The sequence below is a fragment of the Phyllostomus hastatus genome, unplaced genomic scaffold, assembly GCF_019186645.2.
Source record: "Phyllostomus hastatus isolate PE091 unplaced genomic scaffold, TTU_PhHast_1.1 phas_scaffold_317, whole genome shotgun sequence".
Taxonomy (NCBI): Eukaryota; Metazoa; Chordata; class Mammalia; order Chiroptera; family Phyllostomidae; genus Phyllostomus; species Phyllostomus hastatus.
Window position 1 is genome coordinate 14119372 of NW_025334023.1, and position 26811 is coordinate 14146182.

At 35.5% G+C, this 26811-nt stretch overlaps 1 protein-coding gene across 2 annotated transcripts in view; it reads left to right on the plus strand.

Moving 5' to 3' along the window:
- The window catches only part of TMEM135 (transmembrane protein 135), a 237548-nt gene that overhangs the window by 10082 nt on the left and 200655 nt on the right, over window positions 1-26811 (plus strand). For both annotated transcript variants that reach the window (XM_045818190.1, XM_045818189.1), the window contains exons 2-3: window positions 11629-11756; window positions 14479-14571. In XM_045818190.1, coding sequence (XP_045674146.1) covers window positions 11629-11756; window positions 14479-14571 — 221 coding nt within the window. The remainder of the gene's footprint in view (window positions 1-11628; window positions 11757-14478; window positions 14572-26811) is intronic.

Here is a 26811-nt window from a genome sequence, read left to right on the forward strand (position 1 = left end):
TTATGTTACCTAAAGCAATATACATATTTATTGCAATCCCTATTGAAATCTCAATGATATTTTTCAAAGAAATAGAACAAAAAAATCAACTTTGTAGAGAACCACAAAAGACCCCAAATAGCCAGAGCAGTGCTGAGAAAGAAGAACAAAGTCAGAGGTATTAAACTCCCTGACTTCAAGTTATACTACAAAGCTATAGTAATCAAAACAATGTGGTAGTGGCAGAAAAACAGATACATGGACCAATGGAACAGAATTGAGAGTCCAAAAATAAACCCCTATGTACACGGGTAACTAATTTTCAACAAAGGAGTCAAGAACATACAATGAGAAAAGAAATCCTCTTCAATAAATGGTGCTGGGAAAATTGGAAAGCCGTATGCAAAAGAAAGAAACTAGACTGCTTTTTTTTTTTTTTAAGATTTTAAATTTATTTTTAGAGAGGGAAGGGAGGGAGAAAGAGAGAGAGAGAAACATCAATGTGCGGTTGCTGGGGGTCATGGCCTGCAACCCAGGCATGTGCCCTGACTGGGAACTGAACCTGCGATACTTTGGTTTGCAGCCCGCGCTTAATCCACTGAGCTACGCCAGCCAGGGCAAAACTGGACTGCTTTTTGACACCATAAACAAAAATTAACTCAAGATGGATCAAAGATCTAATATATAAGACTTTAAACAAAATAAATAGAAGGAAACATAAGTGCTAAACTTAAGGACTTTGGTCTGAGAGGATTTTGTGTATTCAGTGGCAAAGATAATAAAAGCAAAAATAAATAAATGGGACTATATCAAACTAAAAAGCTTTTGTGCAGCAAAAGAAACCATCAACAAAATAGAAAGGCAGTCAACCAAATGGGAGAAGATACCATCAACAAATAGAAAGGCAGTCAACCAAATGGGAGAAGATATTTGCAAACAATACCTCTGATAAAGGGCTAATATCCAGAATACGTTAAGAACTCATTTAACTCAACAATAGAAAAAGAATTCAGTTAAAAAATGAGCATAGGACCTGAACAGGCACTTCTCCCAAGAAGACATGTGGATTGATATATGAAAAGATGCTCAATATTACTAGCTATAAGGGAAATGCAAATCAAAACCACAATGAGAGACTACCTCACACCTGCTGTTAACAACAAGACAAGAAGTAACAAGACAAGAAATAACAAGTGTTGGAGATGATGTGGAGAAAAAGGAATCCTTATACACTGCTGGTGGAATTGTAAATTGGTACAGCCACCTTGGAAAACATTATGGAGCTTCCAGAAAATTAAGAATACGGTTACATATGACCCAGTAATTCTTCTTCTGGACTTTGACTTGAATAACTTGAAAACAGTTATTTTTAAAGATGTATGTACTCCTTTGTTCACTGCACCATTATTCATGCTGGCCAGGACGTGGAAACAATTGGATGATTGGATGAAGAAGATGGGGTACATATGTCCAATGGAATACTACTCAACCATAAGAAAAGATGAAATGCTGCCATGTACAACTTCATGGGTGGATCTTGAGAGTATCATGCTAAATAAGTCAGAGCCTTGGCTGTGGGTAAGTTTATTTGTGACAACAAAGTAATTCTGCCTTCTTTATTGTGCCATTTTTAATTAATAAGATCCTAGTTTTTAAAAGGGTTTTGAAATTTGAGAAAGAGTAAAGGAAGTCTTCTTACTAAAGATGAGTATCCTACTTTAGTTCTGTTTACTGAAGTTCTTTTATTTTGAATTTGTTGGTGCTATAAAAATATGGTTTAGTTTTGATTCTCATGAGGACCACTTAACCTCTCTGAGTAACGCAGTACAACTCCTTCCTGACCATGTAACAATTAGATTACAGAGGAACACTGTAGATAGATCCATTATGAGAGAAGGCGGGAAAATGACACAAAGTGTAACTGAATTCTTTATAGTTATTTTAATTGCCATTTATTTTTTCAAACATATTGTTTTACACAGAAATGCCTTTAAAACACTTAAAACAAATTTGTACAACATGAAAAGAAACTGAGTGAAGTAAACTAACATTTTTAAAGTGCTATTATATGCTAATTACTCTGCTGACTATATTAATCATCTCATTTATTTAAAAAATACTGAGTCTTAGAATGAGAAAGAAAACTGAGGAAAGTTAGCCGCACAAATGGTTGGGTCTGCTTTCCTCTGTTGGGGTCAGCACTTTTATTTGCTGATCTAGTGTTGTGAATTCTGCCTTTCATCTTCAGCTGTTGTAGACTGATCCCTGTAATTCTAGCCCTGGAGTCCTTGGTGCCTTAGTCTCCCTGGATCAGGTTAGCTTACTGGCATATGTATACCAAATTTATGAATATTCTTTTTTTTAAAAAGATTTTATTTGTTTATTTTTAGAGGGGAAGGGAGGGAGATAGACAGAGAGAGAGAGAAACATCAATGTGCGGTTGCTGGGGGTTATGGCCTGCAACCTAGGCATGTACCCTGGCTGGGAATCGAACCTGGGATACTTTGGTTCCCAGTCCACGCTCAATCCACTGAGCTATGCCAGCCAGGATGAATATTCTTTCAGGTTTTTTTTTTTTTTAATCTATCTCAGGTTTTGTTCCCCATGTATTTTTTTCTTTTAGAATGAGTAGCCTGAATTCCGACAGGGGCTAGTAAATCACAAATTTTTCTTTGTAACATGTGCTATGGATGAGTGATATTCCTTCTCGTCTAGAACATGCCAGACTTCAACATCAGGTATTTGTGGTGGTTCAGAGCATGAGCTCTGGAGCCACTCACCTGTGTTCAGTCCCTGTTTTGTTGCTTACTGGTTGTGTGACTTCAGACGCACAGTCTCTCGTGCTCACGTTTTCTTATCCCCAAAGTGGGCATGGTGACTGCCCATCTTGCAGACTGTTATGAATATTAAGTGAATTCACATTGGCATGGCGTTTGGAGCAGTACCTGGGACATAATGTGTTATAAGTTTTTGTTAAATAAATAAAATAACATTCTGTTAATAAAATAAAAATGTAAATGCCTTGCACTGTTTTCTTTAAAGCAGTTGTTCTCGATAATGGGTGATTTTGCCTCCTAGGAGACATTTGGCAATACGTGGAGGCACTTTTGGTTTTCTTAGCTCAGGGTATACCACTGGCATTTACAGAGTGGAATTCAGGGCTGCTGGCAAACACCCTGCTATGCAGGGGGGAGTCCTCCACAGGAGCAAGATGTCTGGTCCAAAATGTCAATAGTGTCAAGGTTGAGAGACCCTGCTTTAAAGAAATCATTATTTGTTAGTGATTTTGTTAAGAAAGATTAATTAAATGAAACAATCAATTCTTTTTCTTTGCAAACTGTTTTATATTCCAAAGTAACAAGATTTGTCAGACCTTCTATATATAATTTTCTAGGAGGGTTAACAATCAAGCTCTGGGGCTAGCAAAGCTTGCTAAAGCTTTAAAGTTTGGTACTAGTAAGGGTAACATCACGGGGCCAGCCCCTTTGAGGGCCGGTTAGCTTTGTTCTACTTCGTGGCAGTAGACTGCAGCCCTAATGCTAGTCAGCCATCTCTGTGGCAAATGTGCCACGTTAGCCACATGGGGAAACAGACAATGAAATGAATAAGATAAAGTGTGTATGGGCCTGCCAGAGGTTGATTAGTGATATTTTTGTAAAGAAACTCCTAAATTGGGGCCTGTTACAATTCTGTGTTACTTTTCAGGCTATAGCCTTTGGGTTAGTCACGTTGGCCTCCATATTTGCCCTTCGTGAACTGCCTTGAAATGCTGCCTGTGTCTTTCGACTTATGCCTGGAATGTTCATGAAGATATTTGCCTGTATTTTCTTCTAGTTACTTTATTATCTGTGCTTTCCAAATTTACATATATGATACATGTCAAATTAATTTTTGTGTATGGTATGAGGCAGGATTAATTTTTCTTCTACACAGATAACCTTTCCTCTAGAACCATGTATTTAAAAAGTGATATAATTTTAGAAGAGGGGAAAAAAGAACTTTTGTGTCATTTTTCCCAGTGTTGACCTTTTATTTTTAATTTTTAACATGATGATTTGATCTGCATATTTTCAACAAGATGATTTGATATACGCACGTAGTGAAATAATTGCTATAGTCAAACTGATTGACCTGCCATCTCCTCACAGAGTGACTGTTTCTCTGTGATGAGAGCACCTCTGTATTCCTAGCATATTTCCAGTATTCAGTACAGTCTTACTAAGTGTAGTCACTATGCTGTACATTAGATCTGTAGAATTATCCTACATAACTGCAATTTTGTACCTTTTGCCTAACATCTTCCTGTTTTTCCCACAGCCATTGGTAACCACCATTCTACTTTGACTTTGACCCTTTTAGATTCCTCATTCAAGTGAGATGGTGCAGTATTTGTCCTTCTGAGCCTGACTCATTTCACTTAGCATAAATGTCCTCCAAGTTCATCCATGCTGTCACAAATGACAGGATTTCCTTTTTTAAAGGCTGAATAATATTCCATTATATACGTATGCCACATTTTCTTTATTCATCTGTCAATGGACACTTAGTTTGATTCTGTATTTTATCTTAAAAAAACAACTCAGTTTTATTGACCTTTTGTACTTTTTTGGTCTCTTTATTTCTGCTCTGATTATTGTTTTCTTCCTTCTGTTAACTTTTCTTTAAATTTGTTCTTTTTCTAATTTCTTGAGGTATAAGTTATGAGATCTTTTTGTTCTCTAAATGTAGGCATTTATTGCTATATACTTTTTTCTTAGAACTGCTTTTGTTTCCTTCCAATGGTATATTGTGTTTTCTTTTTTATTTCTCAAGATATTTTTTACTTTACTTTTTTCCTTTCTTTGGCCCATTGTTTTTTTCCCCCACAGATCTGTTAATTTCCACATATTTATGAGTTATCCAGTTTTGCTCATTATTGATTTCTAGTTTTATTCCATTATGGTTGGAAAAGACACTTGATTTCAATCTTGTTAAATTTTTTAAGACTTGTCATGTGGTCTAACCTATATTCTATCCTTGAGAATGTTCTGTGTGACTTAAATGTGTATTCTGTTGTTGGATGGAATGTTCTACATATGTCTGTTAATTTAATGTATAGTGTTGTTCAAGTCCACATCTTCTTTGTTGATTTTCTGTCTGGCTATTTACCGAGGGTAGTATTAATGTCCCCCACTACAATTGCATTGCTGTCCGCCTTTGAGAGGCTGTCCTGTTGCCTAGGGACAGGCCTAGAGCCTTGGCCCACTGGTCTGGCTCTTGTTCTTGGGTCCATGTGGGCAGACCTGGTATCTGGGACTTCAGTGTTTGGCCTAAAGCCTGGGTGTGTGGGGCCAGCCTGAACCTGTTTCTGGGGGGTTGGCCTGGTGCTGAGAGGCCGCTCCTGAATCTTGGGTTTGGTGGTGCCTGGTTTCACCTGGTAGGCTTGGTGCTGAGGATTGTGGTGAAGTTGGGTGCTCACTTTAGTCTTCTTCCTCCATTGGGCAGGTATCTCTTTCCCCACTGAGTTGTCTGTGGGTGGGGGTTGGGTGATGTGGGAAATGTGAGATTGTCTTTCCTACCTTCTTCAGTGCATCTTGTCTTCTTTCTATGTTCAACCCAGGTGCTGTAATCTCTCACCCTTAGCTCTTGTGAAACCTTAGCTCTTGTGAAAGTAGTTTTGCACATGGATGGTTGTTCAAATTGATTTTGGTGAGGGGATGAGTGCTAGAAACTGCTGTTCTACCATCTTGCTAATGTCACTGCTCTGTCATTTAATTCTACCTCTTTATTTAATAAATGAAGAAAATGAAATCTAATGAGCACCTAAACAATGGTCCTTCATAGGAAATCGTTATACACTTAAGATTAAAAGTCATACCTCCTAATTATTTAGTGTTCATGCTGATTATTTTTGCTTCTTATTCTGATTTTTCTATAATAATTAACATTAATGATTAATGATAATAAGATATTCATAATTAATGTGTACATGTGCTCTTACAATTACTACATGGCTAGAACAGTTACTGCTTTGTTCTTTGGTTAGATCATTGCTTCCTAACCTTTTTTCACACTGTAACATGCTGTGGTGTACATAGAAAATGATAATAGTTGTGTGGCATGCCAGGGAAAACTGAGATATGGTTATCACCCTGCTCTGTTACCCCTGGTCTGGCTGCCCAGAATGCTGAGGGGACTGGTATTTCAGCCACCTTGTAAACCCTGGTTGGAAGCTCAGGGATAGAGAACAGTGATGATAAGGTCTTAGGATATTTCCCATGTTTCATGTTAGATTTTTTCTGTTTCTCACAGTAGACTGATCAGTTTGGTCTACCAATATTGCAAATATCTATAGTTTCCCCACTGTATTGTTAATGGATATGTAGGTGTTTTGCAGTATTTATAATTACAGATAGTGCTATGAATATAACTTTTGGTGGAAATAAGCACTTCTCTTGAGTATATATGTAGAGGTGGATTGCTAGATCATAGACTAAGTGTACACTTAGTTTCATAGATGATGTCAGTTTCTCAAAGTAATTGTGCAATTTTACATTCCCTCCAGCAGTGTGTGAAGTACCAGTTACTTTATTTCAGACAGTACTTTGCATTATCAGTTTTTTTTTTAAAATTTTTGTCATTCTGGCGTGTGTGCAGTGGTATTTCATTGTGCAGCTCTCTGGTGACTAATGATGCTGAGCACATGTCATATGCCTGTTGGCCATGTGGATGACTGCTTTTTATTGTAAGTTTTATTTTGAAGTAATTGTGATTCCTTATGCAGTTGTCAGATATAATAGAGAAAGACTTACAGAATAGCGTTTCTCTCAGTGGTAATATCTTGCAAAATGATAGTAAGATTTGCCACTAAAATATTGCCACTGAAACAGTCAAGATGCAGAACATTTCCATCACTGCAAGGAGTCCATATGTTGCCTTTTATAGCCACACCCACTTCCCTTCCACTTCCCCACCATGACTTTTCCTTGGCAACCATTAATGCTATATAAATGGAATCATTTTGAGATTGTCCCTTTTCATTCACAATAATAATCTGGAAATTCATCAAGATTGTTTCATGTATCACTAGCTTATTTCTTTTCATTGCTAAGTGGTATTCTGTGGGTTTTTTTTTTTTTAAAGATTTTATTTATTTTTAGAAAGAGGAGAAGGGAAGGAGAAAAAGACGGAGAGAAACATCCATGTGTGGTTGCCTTTTCCACACCCCCAACTGGAGACCTGGCTTGCAACCTAAGCATGTGCCCTGAGTGGGAATTGAAGCAGTGACCCTTTTGTTCACAGGCTGACACCCAATCCACTGAGCCACACCAGCCAGGGCAGGATACACCACAGTTTTTAAACTCTTCACCTCTTGGACGACATTTGGGTTGTTTCCGATTTTTGACAATTACAAACGAAGCCGCTATAAACATTTGTGAACAAATTTTATGTGAATATGCATTTTCATTTCTCTAGGATAAACACCCAGGACTGCAGTTTTTGGGTCATGTGATAGTTGCCTCTTGAGATTTTTAAGAAAATGTCAAACTTCTTTCCAGAATGGCTGTAACATTTTCTTCACACCCCCACCCTCCACCAAAGGCGTGAATTTCTCTGCATCCTTGCCATATTTGGTATTTTCATTATTTTTAAATTTTAGCCATTATGATAGTTGTGTAGTAATAGCACATTATGATTTTGATTTGCATTTCCTTAATGGCTGATGTTCTTATCTTTCATTTGCATATCTTTGGTGAAATGTCTGTTCATATCTTTTGCCATTTTTAATTGTATTGTTTATTTTTTTTTACTGTTGAGGTTTTAGATTTCCTTTTATATTCTAGATATTAGTCCTTTCCTGGATATGTAGTTTACAAGTATTTTTCCCCATTCTGTAGCTAGTCTTTAATCTTCTTTTTTCCCTTTTCACAATTCTTTTTGCTTTCTATTGTTGTTCAAGTATTTTTTTAATATTCTTAACAGGTTTTTCACAGTTAATTTTGAAAGACAAAATTATACTTAATATTGAAGTAAAATTTACAGTTTTTCCTTTTATGAACTGGCTTTTGGTGTGAAGTCTAAGAACTCTTTGCCTAGCCTTTGATTCCTAAGATTTGCTTCAATTTTTTTTCTTCTAAATTTCTGTAGTTGTATGTTTTACATTTATGTCTATGATTGATTTTGAATTAATATTTGTATAAAACATTGAGACTTAGGTTGGGGTTAATTATTTTCTTTTTTTGCCTATGGATGTCCACTTGCTCCAGCACCATGTTGAAAAGGCTATCTTTTCTCCATGGAATTGCCTTTGCATCTTGTCAGAAATCAGTTGGTTGTATTTGTGTGGATCTACTTCTAGGTTCTCTGTTCTGTTTCCTCAATCAATTTGTCTGTCTTTCTGCCAATATCATAAAGCCTGATTGCTGTAGCTTTAAGCCTTGAAATTGGGTAGACAGATTTCTCCGAGTTTATTGGGCTTTTCAAAGTTGTTTTAGCTGTTAGAGTTCCTTTGCTTTTCAATGTAAATTTCAGGGTAACCTTGTCTATATCTGCAAAAATCTTTCTGAGATCATGATAGAATTTTTGTTAAACCTATATATCACTTTGGGGAAAATGACCTCCTTACAATGTTGAGTCTTTTAATCCATGAACATTTATTTACATCTTCTTTAATTTCTTTCATCATAATTTTGCAATTTTTTTGCATATGATTCCTGTGTAAATGTTGTAGAGCTTTCCCTATGTATTTCATTTTTTGAGGAGCTATAAATGCTAGTGTATTTTTAATTTTAGTGTCTGTTGCCCTTATATAGTAATATAAGTAATATTTACAGGCTATCTTGTATCCTTTGCTTTTGCTGTACTATCTTAGTAGTTCTAGGAGGGTTTTTTTTAATTGCTTGGGATTTTCTATGTAGAAAATCATGTTATCTGCAAATGGGGACAGTTTCTTTTTAGGAAGAGAAGGGATTTTTTTCTTTCTGAAACTACTTGACTAATAAACTATAGAGTACCAGATTCTGCCCATTGTTAAGTCTAAAATGAAGGAAAGATTATATTCCAAAACCTGAAGATGCTGAGTGAACAACCATTAAAACTGATGAGATGGTTGAAGGTCAGTGAGTAATTAAAAATGAAACCAACATTTTGTTCCTAAGTAATTGGTGGATGTAATGCTATTACTGGAGGTAAGACACACAGAAATAAAAGCATTTATGGGAAATATAAAGAGTTCTACTTTGGACATACTGATTTTTTTTTGATGTGTATGGTGCATCTTTATTGACATGTCCAGTAGATATTTGAAGTATTGTTTAAGAATTTAGGGAAGAGGTTGGAGTTAAAATAGGAATTTCTGCTTTGAGATAATAGATGATGTTGTGGGAGAGAGCATTCTACATTCATATGTAGAATGAATAGAGATCTGAGGAAGAAATGTTAAAGATACCGCATTTAGGGATATAATGGGAGAATGAAAAAAGTGCACTGTCAAAGAAACCATAGAAACTTCTGTCTTGTCAAAGTTCTACCTATTTGTCAAGATCCACCTTGGAAGGTGACATCTTCCAGACATCATCATCATCTGCCCAGTCTCATCTCTTCTTTTTTTAGTTATTCCCTAAATATTTCTAAAGCAGTTTCTTCTTCCTCTAGTTTAGCTTTTACCACGTTGCCATAGTATAGCTTATTGTTTACGATTTTATATTCCTTGAAGGTAAGGGTTAGATCTTATTCACCATTATTTTTCCTGTGTATGGAGTATTTCTTTGTTTAATGAATGCAGTTGTAGATGGCCAGTTTCAGAGGCTTCAAGGGGGTAGAGTGCGAAAAGAATTGAGGTCGCCATTAGATTTGTTGGTCACTGACCTTAGGGAAAGTGTTATTCCTAGAATGGTGGACAGTGAGTGGAGAGTTCTGTGGTCTTCCTTCCCTCAAGTCACTGACTTTTCTCAAGTTAGTGTTGCCTTTTCTGTACTCCCTTCCCCCATCCCCAGTAACGCTTTTCTAACTATCATTCCTTTGATGCTACTGTTTCATCACAATGGGAAAGCATCCTTTTCCGGTGACCTGTGAGAATTCTACTGTTCTTCCCTTCTCAATGCAACTACTGCCTACACTCACTCTTTGCTAGACTTCTAAGGCTCTTTGCATTATGTTGTTAACATTTAATCATTCTTTGAATTCTCTATCCATTTCTTATCATTTATTATGCTCCATAAGGTTTTTATTTCTTAATATTATTCTTAATAAATACTGAAATTCATGTCTCAATTTTTACTGAATCATCTTAGGGCTTTTTGTTTTGTTTTAACCTTGAAACCTTTCTTTTAAATTCAAAGTCCACACACAAAAACACTCTAAACACAAATATGTTTTCAATCTAAATTTAAGGGATAAGTTATGACAGTTCAAGGGTTGATATTCTTTATAAAATACTTCTGTGATAAACTTCTGTACAGGAACTTGTTCTCATTTTTGTGTTTTGGTGTCACAGGGTACCTACCTACATTATGTTAGACACTTCCCAATATGGGGGTGAGCAAAAGTAGGTGTATAGCTGCACTGCAACTTTTTTTGTTAATAAAGCTATCGTGGTAATCATAGCCCACATGTCTTTTTCCATATGAACAATTGTAAATCTCCTTTTGCCAACCCCTGTATTTATTTTTCAGGTCTTTTTTATTTTTGTAGGCATTTATTTATTTACTTTTTAGAGAGAGGGGGAGGGAGGGAGAAAGAGGTAGAGAAACATCAATGTGTGAGAGACCTTTGGTTCGCAGGCCAGCACTCAATGTGGTGTGACTGAGTCACACCACCAGCCAGGGCTTTCAGGCCTTTAAAAAAATTTTTTTTTAATTTATTGATTTGAGAGAGAGAGAAGAAGCAGGGCAGAAGAGAAGGTAGGGGATGACGGCTGGGGGGGTGGGGGGGGGGGGGGAGAGAGAGAGAGAGAGAGAGAGAGAGAGAGAGAGAGAAAGAAAGAGAGAAACATTGAATTGTTATTCCTCTTATTTATGCATCATTGATTGATTCTTGTATTAGTCCTTACCAGGGATCAAACCCACCACCCTGGCCTGTTGGGAGGATGCTCTAACCAATTGAGCTACCTGGCTAAGGCTCAGGCCATTTTTTTTTAATGGGCTGTAGTAGGCCAGAAATCATTAATTTTATTTTTGGCTCTTGTATTTTTAGCATGGTTTTTGTCATATATTAGTCATGTTTGAATAACTGAATAAATTTCTCTGGTTTCTCTCCTTGAATTTCTCTAATATTTAGGCTGATAAGATCTGTAATGTAATTTTGTTTTAGCATGCAATTTCTATTTGAATTACACTTTATTTTTTCCATTTAAAAATGTAGTTCATTTTTTGTTGTTTAAAACTGTTATTAAAAGCATTATAAATATTTTCCTCAATATTTGGTGGTTACTTATTATGTAACCTGTGTTGTAGTTTCTTGCTGTATATTTTACTCACTGTGCTTTAGATAAATTAAAATATCTTCTTTTCTGTTCCAGAAATTATATTTTTATAGAGGAGGAGCCAGTAAAACACCAATGTTTTTACTTTAATTTTAAAATATATGTTGTTATTCAATAGCTGTCATGTAAGGGCTAATTTAAGTGGGAACATTTGGTTGGATTAAACAAAAAAGACTTTCTCTTTTCAGATTGCAGCAATTCTCCGGAAACGAAAAATAGACTATTATTTACACAAACTACTCCCTGAGATCCTACAGTCTGCTTCATTTCTGACTGCTAATGGGGCCTTGTATATGGCCTTCTTTTGCATTTTAAGGTTGGTACTCATAATCGCTACTGGAAGTTAATACAAATTCCTTTGTCGAAACGGAAACAAACAGATGTTTATGAAAATGTTGTGCAGGTCCCACTGCTTGTGTATGTTTTTCTCTCTGTGAAATGACATTTATTTACCTATCCCAAGGAAAGCTTGTAAAAGCAGGAGTTACAAGCCTCTTGGCCTCAAGATGTAATATAAACTTCAAATTATGGTTGTGATTATATAGCAAAATTGCTTTAATGTATCATACATTTTTTGAGGGCTACTGTGTTTGCCAAGTCATTGATGAGGATTTCTTAATGTTTCAATTTCATAGATCATGAATTCAAAGCAGCTGTCCATGATATAGGTTAAGTTCATATGCAGTGAACAGACTTCGAAATGACTATAAAATGCTTGTATTTTTATATAAAACAGTAAGCTAACTTCTGGCCTATCCTCCTGGTGAAACTTTTGGTCTGATAAGTCTAGATATTACCAGTGTAACATGCTTTATACAATATAGATTGAGTTAGCATTCAGGTTTTATTTTATTTCCTCCCTCCCTCCCTCTGTCCCTCCCTCCATCCCTTCCTTTGTTCCATTATAGTTGTCCCAATTTCCCCCATTGCTCTCCCCTGCCCTTGCTGCCCCCAGTCAATCCCCACCCCATTGTCCATGTCCATGGGTTGGTTATATAGAACTCAGGTTTTAGTCCTATGGTACATGTAACATAATTGTTAAATACTTACTTTTTATCTTTTTTCTCACTGATTGTTGAAAACCCAAGCTAGTAGTTTTTTAATCTGTCAAATTTAAAATACTAACTACATTATCCTTATATCAGTGTTACATAATTAGTGTTGTCCAAAGTTCTGCAGGGATGTTTTAACTGTAATAAAAAATATTTCAAGTGTCTTTTACAGATATATACCTCAGAACATTAATATTTATAAGTGTTCCTATTGTACAGAAAATAATTGATAAAGTTTATGCTATTGAATAAATCATGTTTTCAAATTGACCTGAAAATTTGTGTAAGAAACTCTTTATTATGTGGTCTCTGGAAAGTTTCTAACACTTGTTAAAACTCTAAAAATAAAGTTATATGATAATTAGATTTCTAAAAAGTAGCAGTAATAATAAACCGCTATGCAGCATATTTCTTTATATTCTGTGAACCTGTTTGGTTAAGTTGTGGAAACATAAACTACTTAAAATAAGGCAACATCTCTGTTTCTTGTGTAACAGTCATTGAGTTGCTTTCCTTTAATTTTTACATTCAGTAACTTATTACGTTCTTTTCTGGAGTTTATATTGGAGGGAGAACTACTTCTAGTTTTCTTAGGCAGAAGGATTCTGTTGTCTGTTTCAGAAATGCTGATGTTATATATGCTTAGTAGGTTTCCAATTCTTTAAAGCTAGGCTTCAATTAAAAAGATCATTTCATCTTTGATTCTTGACCCTCATCTGTATGTATATATGTGTGTTTTCCTATAATGTATCATTTAGCAATTGACCAGCTTTGTTCAGAAAACATCTTATGATTATGTGCTTTTCCCTTTCTTAGGAACATATTGTCTTTGAAAGGGGAAAAAAATGTCTTTCTAACATCTCCAGTTTTTTTTCTCTTTAAAAATTTAAGCCCCTAATGACTTTATATAATGAGTGAGACAGTGTTCAGAGTCTTACTTTCGGGGACATATTCTAGTAATGAAAAATTATACAGATGTATAACTAAAAACATGAAATACTTTGGCAGGTATTGTAAGAAGGAATTATGAAGGGTTGTAGAAGCAAAGAGGGAAAGACATTTGTTAAATATTTATTATGTGTTAAAAATTATAGTAATTATTGTAATAACAACATTTTCTGAGTACTTTTTAATGTGCTGTGCATGGCACTAGGAAATAGCTCAGGTAGTCTTTATCACAACTATATGAGACAGGTAATCTAATTATTCCCATTTGATAGAGAAGGGAATTGAGAATATAGAGGGTTTGTGTAGTGAGCAATGTTGGATCCAGGACATGTCTGAATGAATATGACTGAATAAATCAGCAATTTTCAACTATTTCCATCTCATGGCACACATAACTAATTGCTAAAATTTGCAGCACACCAAAAAATAAGTTATATTTTTTGCTGATTTGACAAAATAATTGGTATATAACCTTGATTCATTCACACTGGATGGCTGTTGTTGTGTTGGCTGTTGTCATTTTTTAATTTGGCAATCTAAGGGGAAAGATGTTAGTGCCTCTGACTAAATAGTCAAGTACTGCATGTTTTAAAAATCCTTGCAGCACATCCGTGTGTCTCTTGCAGCACACCAATTGAAAATTGCTGGACTAAATTACTGGAGGGAAGGATACCTATTAGGTTGCAGTTGTAGTAGCCTGAGTGAGAGATGGTGAGGTACTTACCTAAGTCTGGGGGCAATAGGTTGGAGAGGAATTTGAGGGATTAATTGTATATGGAAAAAGTTAAGGGAGAAGGAAAAGCCCCTATCACATATGGGTGGAGAGGTAGTTGTTGATGCCAATAACCTAGGAGAATAGAGGAGAGAAAATAAGTTCATGAGGATGGGAGAGAGGTAGAGAGTTTGGTTTTGGACATCCTGAGTTTGAGATGCTGTGGGATATTTAGTAGGGTGTGGATTGAGAAGGGAACTTCTATTTGTAATAACTGAAATGACTAAATAGAAATTTCATACAAACATTCCAAATTTGAATTTCAGGAGGATACTTGGAAAATTCTACTCATGGAGTCCTGGCTTTGGTGCCGCTTTGCCAGCTTCTTATGTGGCCATTCTAATAGAAAGAAAAAGCAGGTAAATTTTTACATATCTACACATTTAATTGAACTGATTAAATGTCCCCAATGACAACTAGAAAATTTTTTTGTTTATTTATTATAGTGCAGGTGTAACAAATATTTCCACATCTATTTTTCAGTCTTGCAGAGATATATGATGGAAAACTTAATTTTATACTAATATTATAATTTATGTTTATTAAGCCTAAAAATATAAAGATTGACATTATAGAACACTAATATCCATTAATCTTTGTTTACTAAAAAAGTGGAGAGTTCTTTGGTGTGCTAACTGAAACATGGCATCTACAAATTCTGATTAAAGATCTGCTCCAGAATCATAGTACCATTATCACATCTAAGAAAATTAACAGTAGTTTTTTTAATTATCATATACATTTGTAATTTGCTTCAGGCTCATTGTTAAATCTATTATTTTTAAGGCATCTTCCTGTTTAAACAAGTATATTTTTATATAAACTGAAAATGTTCCATGAAAAATAATGACATTTCTATAAAATGCTACAAACTGTTATGTAAATTGTCCTCTCAGGTAAATAGTTAAGTTAAAGCTTCTGTATAAAATAATTTTTGCCATTTCATGAATAATGATTGCTGACAGCGATTTTGATTCCATATTTATCCCAGAGAATTAAAATTGGGTCATATGTAAATCAAGAGGTCATGTATTAATCAAGATGGGGTCATTTTTTTTCTTTTTTATTAAATTTATTGGAGTGACACTGGTCAACAAAATCATACAGGTTTCAGATGCACAATTCCACAACACATCATCTAGAAACTGTATTGAGTGTTCACCACCCCAAGGCAAGTCTCCATCCATCACCATTTATTCCCCCTTTACCCTCCTCCACCTCCTTCCCATTTCTCCATTCCACCAGCACTCACCAAACTATGGTACATGTCCATGAGGTTTTTGTTTTTTGCTCAATCCCTTCACACCTGCCCCTACCATGTTAGCTGTCAGCCTGCTGTCTGTCTATGAATCTTGTCTCTATTTTGCTTGTTGGTCCATTTTGTTCCTTAGATTCCACGTTATGAGTGAAATCATATGGTACTTGTCTTTCTCTGACTGGCATGTTTTACTTAGCTTAATGTTCTCCAGGTCTGTCCATGGTTGCAAAGGGTAAGATTTCCTTCTTTTTTATGGCTAAGTAGTATTCCATTATCTAAATGTACCACAGCTTTTTTAGCCACTCACATACTGATGGACACTTGGGTTGCTTCCAAGTCTTGGCAATTGTAAACAATGTTGCAGTGAGCATAGGGGTGCATGTATTCTTTAGAATTAGTGTTTTGGGCTTCTTCAGATATAGTCCCAGAAGTGGAATCACTAGGTCATAAGGCAATTCCATTTTTAATTTTTTGACATAACTCCATACCACTTTAACTCATGGCTGCACCAACCTGTATTCTCACCAACAGATTACCCCTGTACCACATCCTTACCAACAGTTGTTTGTTGACTTATTGATGATAGCCGTTTTTGCAGGTGCAAGGTGGTATCTTATCTCTTTGTGGTTTTCATTTGCATTCCTCTGATGCTTAGTGACGTTGAACATTTTTTCACATGTCTATAGGCCGTCTGTATGTTCTCTTTGCATGTTTATTCAGGTCGTTTGCCCAATTTTTTTAATTGGACTTTTTTTTTTTGGTGTTGTTTAAGTTCTTTATAAATTTTGTATAGTAACCCCTTATCAAATTTTGGATAGTAACCCCTTATCAGATGTATCTTTGGCCAATGTTTTCCCACTCAGTGGGTTGTCTTTCCATTTTGTTGAAGGTTTCCTTTGCTGTGCAGAAATGTTTTAGTTTGATATAGTCCCATTTGTTTAGTTTTTCTTTGGTTTCTCTTGCCTGGGGAGATATAGCAGAAAAAAATATTGCTACAAGAAATCCTTGAGACTTTATTGCCTGTTTTCTTCTAAGATTTTTACGTTTTTGAGCCTAACACTTAAGTCTTTAATCTATTTTGAGTTTATTCTTGTATATGGTGTAAGAAGGTTTAGTTTCATATTTTTGCACATATCTGGCCAATTTTTTCAACATCATTTATTGAATGGACTGTCTTTATCCCATTGAATGTTTTTGCCTCCTTTGTCAAATATTAATGGACTATAAAAATGTGGGTTTATTTCTGGGCTCTCTGTTCTATTGATCTATATGTTTATATTCATGCTAGTACCATGCTTTTTCAATTACTGTGTCCTTTTAGCATATATAGTTTGATATCAGGCAGTGTGATTTTCCCCACCTTGTTCTTTTTCAGGATCGTTGTTGCTATTGGGGCTCTTTTGTGGTTCCATATAAATTTTTGGAATATTTGTTCTAGGTCTGTGAAATACACCATTGCTATCTTGATGGGAATTGTATTGAATCTATAGATTGCTTTGGATAGTATGGTTGTTTATATTAATGATGTTAATTTTTGCCATCCATGAATATGGTTTATGCTTCTGTTTATTTGTATCTTTATTTTTTCAGGTTTTTTAAAAATAGTTTTCAGAGTACAGGTCTTTTAAGTCCTTGGTTAAATTTATTCCTGTGTATTTTATTCTTTTTGAAGCAATTATGAATGGAATTGTTTTCTTAGTTCCTCTTTCTGGTAGTTCATTATTGGTGTATAAAAATGCAACTGATTTCTGGATATTTATTTTGTACGTTACTACTTTACTGAATTCATTTAATCACTTCTAGTAGTTTTTTGGTGAAATCTTTAGGGTTCTTTATATAAGCAGTATCATGTCATATGCAATTAATGACAGTTTAATTTTTCCTTTCCAATTTAAATGCCTTTTACTTCTTCTTGTCTGGTTGCTGTGAATAGGACTTTCAGTACTGTTTTGAAAGAGAGTGGTGAAAGCAGACATACCTCTCTTGTTCCCTATCTTAAAGAAGCACTTGTAGTTTTTGCCTGCTGAGTATGATGTTGGCTGTGGGTTTGTCATGTATGGGCTTTATTGCACTAAGGTATGTTTTCTCTCCATTTTGCTGAGAGTTTCTATCATAAATGGGTGCTGGTTTTATTAAATGCTTTTTCTGCATCTCTTGAAATGCTCTTGTGGTTGTTAGCCTTCATTTTGTTTATGTTGTATGCTACATTTACTGATTTGCAGATATTGTACCAACCTTGTATCCTTGGAATAAATCCTCTTTGATCATGGTGTATATGATCTTTTTAATATATTGCTATATCCAGTTTGTTAATATTTTGTGGAGGATTTTAGCATCTATGTTTATGAAGGATGTTGACCTCTAATTTTCTTTCTTTGTAAGTGTCTTTATCTGGTTTTCTAAAATGATCTTGGAATCTTCCTTTCTCTTGAACTTTTTGGTATAGTTTGAGAAGGTTAGGTGTTAGTTCTTTCTTAATGTTTGTTAAGATTCACCTGTGAAACCATCCTATATAGGACTTTTATTTGTGGGGAGTTTTTGACTACTGCTTCTATTTCACTAGTTTTAGTCTGTCTATGCAGATTCTCTGATTCAGTTTTGCAAGACTGTGCGTTTCTAGGAATTTATCCGTTTCTTCCAGCTTGTCTAATTTGTCAGCATATAGTTCTTTGTGATATTTTCTCACCATTCCTTGTATTTCTTTAGTGTCAGCTGTTACTTCTCTTTTGTTTCCGATTTTATTTATTTGGATCCTATTTGTTTTTTTCTTGATGAGTCTGGTTAAAGATTTGTCTATTTTCTTTATTTTTTCATATAAAAGCTCTTAGTTTAATTGATCTTTTGTATTTTTTTCAGACTCCGTTTTGTTTATTTCTGCTCTGATCTTTATTATTGTCTTCCTTCTATGGATTTTAGTCATATTATTATTTTTTAAGTTCCTTTAAGTGTATAGTTAGATTGTTTATTTGAGATTTTTCTTGTTTTTTGGAGGTAGTCCTGTATTGCTATGTACAGTGTTTCCCTCTTAGGGCTGCTCTCTCTGTGTCCCATAGATTTTGGGTTGTTGTATTCTTATTTTCATTGATTCAAGGTATCTTTTAATTTCTTTTTTCATCTCATTGTTAACCCTTTCATTGTGTAGTAACATGTTATTTAGCCTCCGTGTCTTTGGTGTTTTTCAGTTTCTTCTTGTGATTGATTTCTAGTTTCATACCATTATGGTCAGAGAAGATGCTTGATACAGTTTCAGTTTTCTTAAATTTATTGAGTCTTGTTTTGTGCCCTATCATGTCATTTATCCTAGAAAATGTTTTATGTGCACATGAAAAGAACATATATTTTGCTGTTTTGGCATGAAATGCCGTGAAGATACCAATTAAATCCATCTGATACAGTGTATGATTTAAAACCTCCATTTCTGCCCTGGCTGGCGTAGCTCAGTGGATTGAGCGCGGGCTGCGAACCAAAGCATCGCAGGTTCAATTCCCAGTCAGGGTACATGCCTGGGTTACAGGCCACGGCCCCCAGCAACTGCACATTGATGTTTCTCTCTCTTTCTCCCTCCCTTCCCTCTCTAAAAATAAATACATAAAATCTTAAAAAGAAATAAAACCTCTATTTCCTTGTTGATTTACTGATTGGAAAATCCAATAGTTGATGTCAATGGGGTGTTAAAATCTCTGACTGTGACTGGATTATTGTCTGTCTCTCACTTTTTGCCCATGAAGATTTGCTTTACATATTTAGGTGTTCTTATATTGGGTGGACAAATGTTAACAAGGGTTGTATCTTCTTGGTGGAAAGACAGGACCTTTATTATTAAGCCCTGTCTTTCTTTGTCTGTAATTGTAACCTTTGTTTTAAGGTCTAATTTTTTCAGATATAAGTGTTGCTACCCCAGGTTTTTAAAAAATTTCCATTTGCATGAGATATATTTCTCCATCCTTTTACTTTTCGTCGGTGTATATTTTTTGTGCTGAGGTGGGTCTTTTTTAGACAAGCAAAAATATGAGTTTTCTTTTTTTAAAAAAGATTTTATTTATTTATTTTTAAAGAGGGAAGAGAAACATAGTGTGCAGTTGCTGGGGGTCATGGCCTGCAACCCAGGCATGTACCCTGACTGGGAATCGAACCTGCAACACTGGGTTTTATTTTCTTATCCATTCAGCTACCCTATGTCTTTTGATTGGAGAATTTAAGCAATTTACATTTAAATTGATTTTTAAGTATATTTTATTGATTATGTTATTACAGTTGTCCCATTTTTTTCTCTCCATTATTCCCCTTCACCCTGCACCCCAATCCCACCAACATTCTCTCCTCTTAGTTCATGTCCATGGGTCATACATGTCAGTTCTTTGGCTTCTCCATTTCTCATATTATTCTTAACCACACCCTGTCTATTTTGTACCTATCACTTATGCTTCATATTCCCTGTACCTTTTCTCTCCCTCCCCACTGATAACCCTCTGTGGGATTTCCATTTCTGTGATTCTGTTCCTGTTCTAGTTGTTTGCTTAGCTTGTTTCTTTTTAAGGTTCAGTTGTTGATAATTTTGAGTTTATGGTCATTTTACTGTTCATATTTTGGTCATCTTCTTTTTCTTAGGTAAGTCCCTTTAACATTTCATATAATAAACGCTTGGTGATGATGAACTCCTTTAACTTGACCTTATCTGGGAAGCACTTTATCTGCCCTTCCATTCTAAATGATAGCTTTGCTGGATGGAGTAATCTTGGTTGTAGGTCCTTGTATTTCATGACTTGGAATACTTCTTTGCAACCCCTCTTGCCTGCAAGGTTTCTTTGGAAAAATCAGCTGCTAGTCTTATGGGAACTCCCCTGTAAGTAACTGTCTCCTTTTCTTTTGCTGTTTTTAAGATTCCCTTTTTATCTTTAATCTTGGGTAATATAATTATGATGTGCCTTGATGTGTTCTTCCTTGGATCCAACTTCTTTGGGACTCTCTGAGCTTCTTGGACTTCCTGGAAGTCTTATTTCCTTGGCCATATTAGGAAAGTTCTCTTTCATTATGTTTTTAAATAAGCTTTCCATTTCTTTCTTTTCCTGTTCTCCTCCTGGCACCCTTATGATTCGGATGTTGGAATATTTAAAGTTGTCCTAAAGGTTCCTAAACCTCTCCTTATTTTTTTGAATTCTTGTTTCTTCCTTCTGTTCTGGTTGACTGTTTATTTGTTCCTTCTGCTCCAAATTGTTGATTTGAGTCCTGGTTTCCTTCCCTTCACTGTTGGTTCCTTGTATATTTTTCTTTATTTCACTTTGTATAAGCTTCATTTTTATTTCTGTTTTGCGACCACATTCAATCATTTCTGTGAGCATCCTGATTACCAGCATTTTGGATTGTGTATCTGATAGGTTAGTTATCACTTCATCAATTAGTTCTATTTTTGGAGTTTTGATCTGTTTTTTCATTTGGGCCATATTTCTTTGCCTGGGTGCAGCTGTTACATTGTAAGGGATAGAGCCTTAGGTATTTACCAGGGTGGGGCAACCCACGTTGTTGCATTGTGTTGCTGTATGTGGGGGAAGGGTCAGAAAGGGAACAATCCTGCTTGCTTGGCTTTCGGCCAGCTTCCAGTCACTTCCTCCACTACCCACAAGCAAATTGGGCCCCTCTGGTGCTCATTCCTGGGTGGGTGGGTTTATGTATGTTCCAGGACCCGTGGGTCTCTACAAGGAACTCTTCTGTGAGGCTGGGAGTCTCTCCTGCCACCTCAACCCCCACAGGTTTTTTCAGTCAGAGGTTTTGAGGCTTTACTTCCCCTGGCTAGAATCCTGGGTTGTGCAGTCAGTCTCGCTCCCTAGTTGTTTGTCCCAGTTTGTCTGCACACAAATGTGGGACTGCCCACTCTGCCAGCCACCTCCTTGCCCTTCCTGTTCCTTCAGCAGCTGCCTTGCCATGAGTCCTCTGTGCCCCAGCTGCCCGTCTTTGCCCTCGTACCAGTCTGAATGAATATTTCCTCGTTAACTCCTTGGTTGTTGGACTTCCATATAGTTTGGTTTTCTAGTTCTGGTTCTTTTTCCTTTTAAATTTGTCATCATTCTTTTGGTTGTGTGAGGAGGTAAAGTATATATACCTATGCCTCCATCTTGCCTGGAAGTCCTCTATGTTTAAATTGATTTTTGATAGCTACATATTTATTGCCATTTTATTCTTTCAATTATGCTCTTCTATTGTCATTGTCATCTTCTTCTCCATCTCCTCTTTCTTCTCCCCCTCCTCATCCTCCTCCTCTTTTCTCTTCTTCTGGTTTCCCTGTGATGTGGATGTTGGTACCCTTCATGTTTTCCTGAAAGTCCCATAAACTGTCCTGATGTTTTAAAATTCTTCCTTTTTCCTGCTCTAATTGGGGGTTTTTCCCTACCTTGTCGTCGAAATTGCAGATTCAGTGTTCTGCTTAATTTAATCTACTGTTTATTCCTTCCAATGTATCTTCATTTCAGATATTGTATTCTTCATTTCTGATTGGTTTTTGTGGCTTCTGTGTCCTTTTTCATGCTGTTTGAACATCCTTCTAATTATTTGATTTCTATATCTAATAAATTGGTTGCTTTATGTCATTTAGCTCTTTTTCTGGAGATTTCTTTTGTTCTTTCATTTGGAGCCTGTTTCTTTGTCTCCCTATTTTGGCTGTCCCTTTGTTTGTTTCTATGTATGATACAGATCTGCTATCACTCCTAGTCTTTGTGGGGTGGCCTTATATAGTGGGTGTCCTGTGGGGTCCAGTGGTGCAGTCTCCAGGAATGTCTGTGTGGGTTATTGGGCTGTCTTGTTGTAATTAAATGCTGATTGTTATTGGTCCATTTGTGTGTAGGATTGACCCGTAGGCCGCCTGACAGTGAGGCTCAATCCTGACCATGGCATGTGGCTGCTGTGCAGGTGCTCACCACACGAAGTGGGATTTGCCTCAGCAGGGTTTGGTGCCTGCCGATATCTCCCTTTGGATATGCCCCTTGTGAAGCTTTTTTGATCTTTCTTTGATGTTGTCTGAAGTTTTCCACTGGTTGTGTTGTTTCTGGGCTTTTTGGGAGGGATTCTGGTTCAGCCCAATGTCAGATGCTACCTGTGACTGGTCCTGGATGACCTGTTTGGAGCAGTCTGAATGTGTCTTCTTCTGTAATCCCTGGTTAGAAGATTTTTCTTCAGCTTGTCTTCAGTTAGTCGTTCAGGTTCTGGCAGTAGATGCCTGCAGCTCATCTGCTGCTCTGCTGTCTTGGATTCTGTCTAGATTTACTTGAATAAACACTTTCTTCATTTTTATATACCCTTAGGACTATTTCTAGAGATTTTACATGGCTGCTTTTATATAATTTTCACCAATTATAGTTGTTTTCTGTGGATTGAGTTCACAGAGCTCCTCATGTTGCCATTCCTAAACAGGGAGGTTTGGAATTCCAAGAAAAACTCACCGAAGTCCACCAAATGCAAGGCAAGAAGACAGTGGGGTGCAGTGAGCCCCTGCTGATACCTTGCGTGGCTCCGTGTCTGCGAGTAGGCCCTGTGTAGGCTTCTCTGGAATCGTGCTGCACTATGCCATGTTAAGACATTCTGAGTCTTAAGCACCATAATGTTGGTGGCGAGAACAGCACCAGTATTACACCAGTGGAGTCAGAGCAGACCTCAGTACTTTTGTTCTGGCTAGGAAAGAATTCAGAGTCAAGATTCCAACTATAAGAGAAAGTTTTTTTTTAAAAAGCACAAGGTAGAAGAACTGGGCTCAGGAAATAAGTTACAGAAGCAAAAGAAGGTACTTCAAGCTCAGAAGAGAGAAGAGTATAGTGAACTTTTTGAAAAATGCGTTGGGTGGAAGTGGGCAAAGGGGGAAAATGGGGATATCTCTATTAGAGTCAACAATAAAATGAAGGAAAAAATAAAAATAGAAATGTGAGAAAAAGCTTTCAGGTATTATTTTCTTTAAGTGAGTGATTGCACTAGTGTTTTGTTGGTAGACACTAGGCATTCACAAAAAGTTTATAGCTGTTATAGATTATGACCTTTTCTAAATATTAATTGTAGTGGTTTTACTATTTTAAAAACCTAATAAAAATGTTAAGTCTAGGTCTCTATAAGCACTGTCATAAGGGTGGCTGATAAAAAAATTGATGCTTATCTTGATGTGATTGTTATGTAGTCAAACTATTAATGACATGTTGATTTATTTCTCTTTATTATTAAGTGATGCAATATATGGAAGTAATTCTTTAGTTTTTTTTTAATTGACAGTTTATATATATATATACATGTCTATGTATGTATCAAGCACAGATCCTAGTTTGGGGTCTAATTAAAAACTTTAGATATTAGTTTTTAGTATTGTTCAGATGCTAGTGACTTTTTATAAAGCAGGGTTTTTTTTTAATGTTTTAGGAGTTAATCTTAAAACCTAGCAAAGCAAATCTTTTTTGCCTTATTTTAAGGGAGTCTGGTCTGTACTTATGTGGAAGTACATAAAAACTAACTTAGTAGTCTGTTTTTCTCTCTTTTTAATCCTCAACCAAGAATTTTTTTTCATTCATTTCAAAGAGAGAGAGGTTGGGGGAGAGAGAGAGAGAGGTTGGGAGACAGAGAGAGGTTGAGAGAGAGGGAGAGAGGTTGAGAGAGAGAGAGGTTGAGAGAGACAGAGAGGGGTTGAGAGAGAGAGAGAGAGAGGTTGGGAGAGAGAAAGAGAAGTTGAGAGAGAGAGAGAGAGAGAGAGCAAGAGAACCGTCAATGTGAGAGAGAGATGTTGCCTCTCATTTTGGTGTATGGCATGACACTCCAACCAAATGAGCCACCTGGCCAGGGCAGTAGTGTCTTTTTGCTTTGAAAAAGTGTTTGTTTCTACCACAAATTTTAAATATTTTAATAAATTAAGCATCAATATCTTTTAATAGATTGTAAATAATTTATAAAGGTTGATGTTATTTATATTTTAAAGTTATTACATCTAGTACCTAAAATGAAGCATATTAGTATTATAGTTTTTACTTTAGGGAGAAGGAGTTTATACTTATGCCTTTAATCCACAAAGAAAATAAATGATATGTTGGTGGAGATAGCCAGTAGACACCTAGAAATATGAGTCTAGATTCAGGAGATGCACGGTAGTTATAAAAATAAAATTTGAAGGTATTTTCTTATGAGTGGTCATTGAAGCTGTGGGAGACCAGTGTGTGAAAGCCCAGAGTATGAGGTCTGAGGTTAGAGGTTGGGAAACAACAGCATTAAGGAAGTTAGTGGTCAGTTGAAATGTATACATAGGCCATCCTTTAAAATTAAATATTAGTAATTATTAGAAAAAGTGGAAGAAACAATGTGGAGGTTAGTATTTTTTTTTCCATTTAGCAAATAGTGATAGTCCTAACTTTTAAATCTCTAAAGATTTATGTACTAGTGAAATCTTTACTCTGAAATTATATATTTTGGACTCAATTGTATAATCAGTTTTTCAAAAAACATTTAATGAAGAACATACAGTGATTATGCATACACATACACACATGCATATATGTGATATATATATAAAGTGAAGCTCTGTAGTCATCATTATTTATAAATCTTCATCTCAATTGGTTTAACTTTATTTCCTCCATTTTTTCTCTTTCCAAGTGATCCATCCATGTATCCGTCATCCATTTATCCGTCCATGCATGCATGCATGCATCCATCCATCCATCCATCTCTCTTTCCCTGTCTCCCTTCCTCCCTTTATAGAATTAAATATTCTTTGCCTGCTAGTTCCTGACACCTAGTAAGAGGGCAGTTTGCTTAAATCTTAATCGCATCACTGTGGGGTTCTGAAAAAGCTTTGAAGTTGTTTCCAGGGTTGCTTAAAAAATTCGTGCCGCAGCAAACTGAGATCATAGAGACTCAGCAGGAAGCTTTGGTAACATCCAGTTTATCTCTAGGTGGGCTGTTAAGATCTAGTCTTCTCTTTCTTTTTCTAGGAAGTGCTTTGTTTGTGGTGCAGAAAGAAGTTGTTCTAATGGATTTTGTTTTGTAGAATTACTGTGGAATTTGCTTTGATTTTTAGTATTAGTTTAGATATATTAAAATTGTGGGGTGCTCAAAAAATTGGACATGGATTAAAGTATCAAAAACTGCATATTTATTCTAAACATACATATGGGTTGAATTGTTAAATTGCACTGTTATAGTTATGAAACTCCTAAAGCAGTTATGGCCAAAATGAGTGAATTCTGTATTTTATATATAATATGTGAATATATATGAATACGTGAATATATATGAATACTATATATATATAATGAGTATATAGTGAGTAAAAGAATACCATATGTTTTGTCTATAAATTCTGGGCATCTTCATGTTCTAGTGTCATGTTATCTTCATAGGATGAGAATTAATTTACTTTCAGTCTTCCGAAAAATTTACTCTGTGTTAAACGCTATGTATAGTAGGTTATGGTCATCGACTTTTCCTGTAGACTAGTTTATCTTACTCATTTTTATACCTTAAAATTATTTTATACTCTTATTAAACATTCTGACAGATGGAAGTCTATTTTACCTTTAAAGATGTTTGAGATGATTAAATAGCATCTACTAGTAAATGGTTTCAATGTTTAGGAATTTTTACTGTGGTTTTTTTTTTTTTTTAATTTTTTGGTTAGGATTCTAGGCACCACCAGAGAATGATGCTGTTGTATATAAAACTGTCCTCATTTCTAACTCCACTCAGTATATTGTTAGCTAGTTTAGTTTCATTTTTGCATATTTGAAGTCTTTGTCAGATTAGATATACTAGGGTCACTATATTTTTCTTTAATCTCTAATTTCTACTCATTTGTAGAACACAAAATTTTTATAAGTATATGTAGAATATATATTTATAATTTAGAACTTATACTATTTCTACCGTAATCCTTAGTAACCTTAGTTTTGAAATGTGTTACATACAGTGTCATTCACAAGTTTGAGGTTAGCTAAAAGAATATAGACACTAGAGTTTCCAAAATAAAAAGTATTATTGCTCATCTAATTAGATACCATAATGTCATTAGATGAAAGTAATATCTGAATTTTCTGCATAATGTGAAGATTCTTTTTAATTTACTAAGATGTTAAGAAAATGTAATTATTTTTATATTTTCCCATAGGAATAGTGATACTCTGATTACACAAAGTTCTGATAGCAGTCGTTCTTAATACTTTTTAGGTAGTACCCCTTGATGTGCATGCCCACTGAAATATATGCAAATTTAAAAGGGTCACCCTTATCAAAAAGAGAAAAAAAAATTTATGGTTTTAAAGAAATACTTGACTAATTGAGGTTTACCAATCTTTTAATCTAGTTCTTCTCAGCAGAATAGGAGTATTTA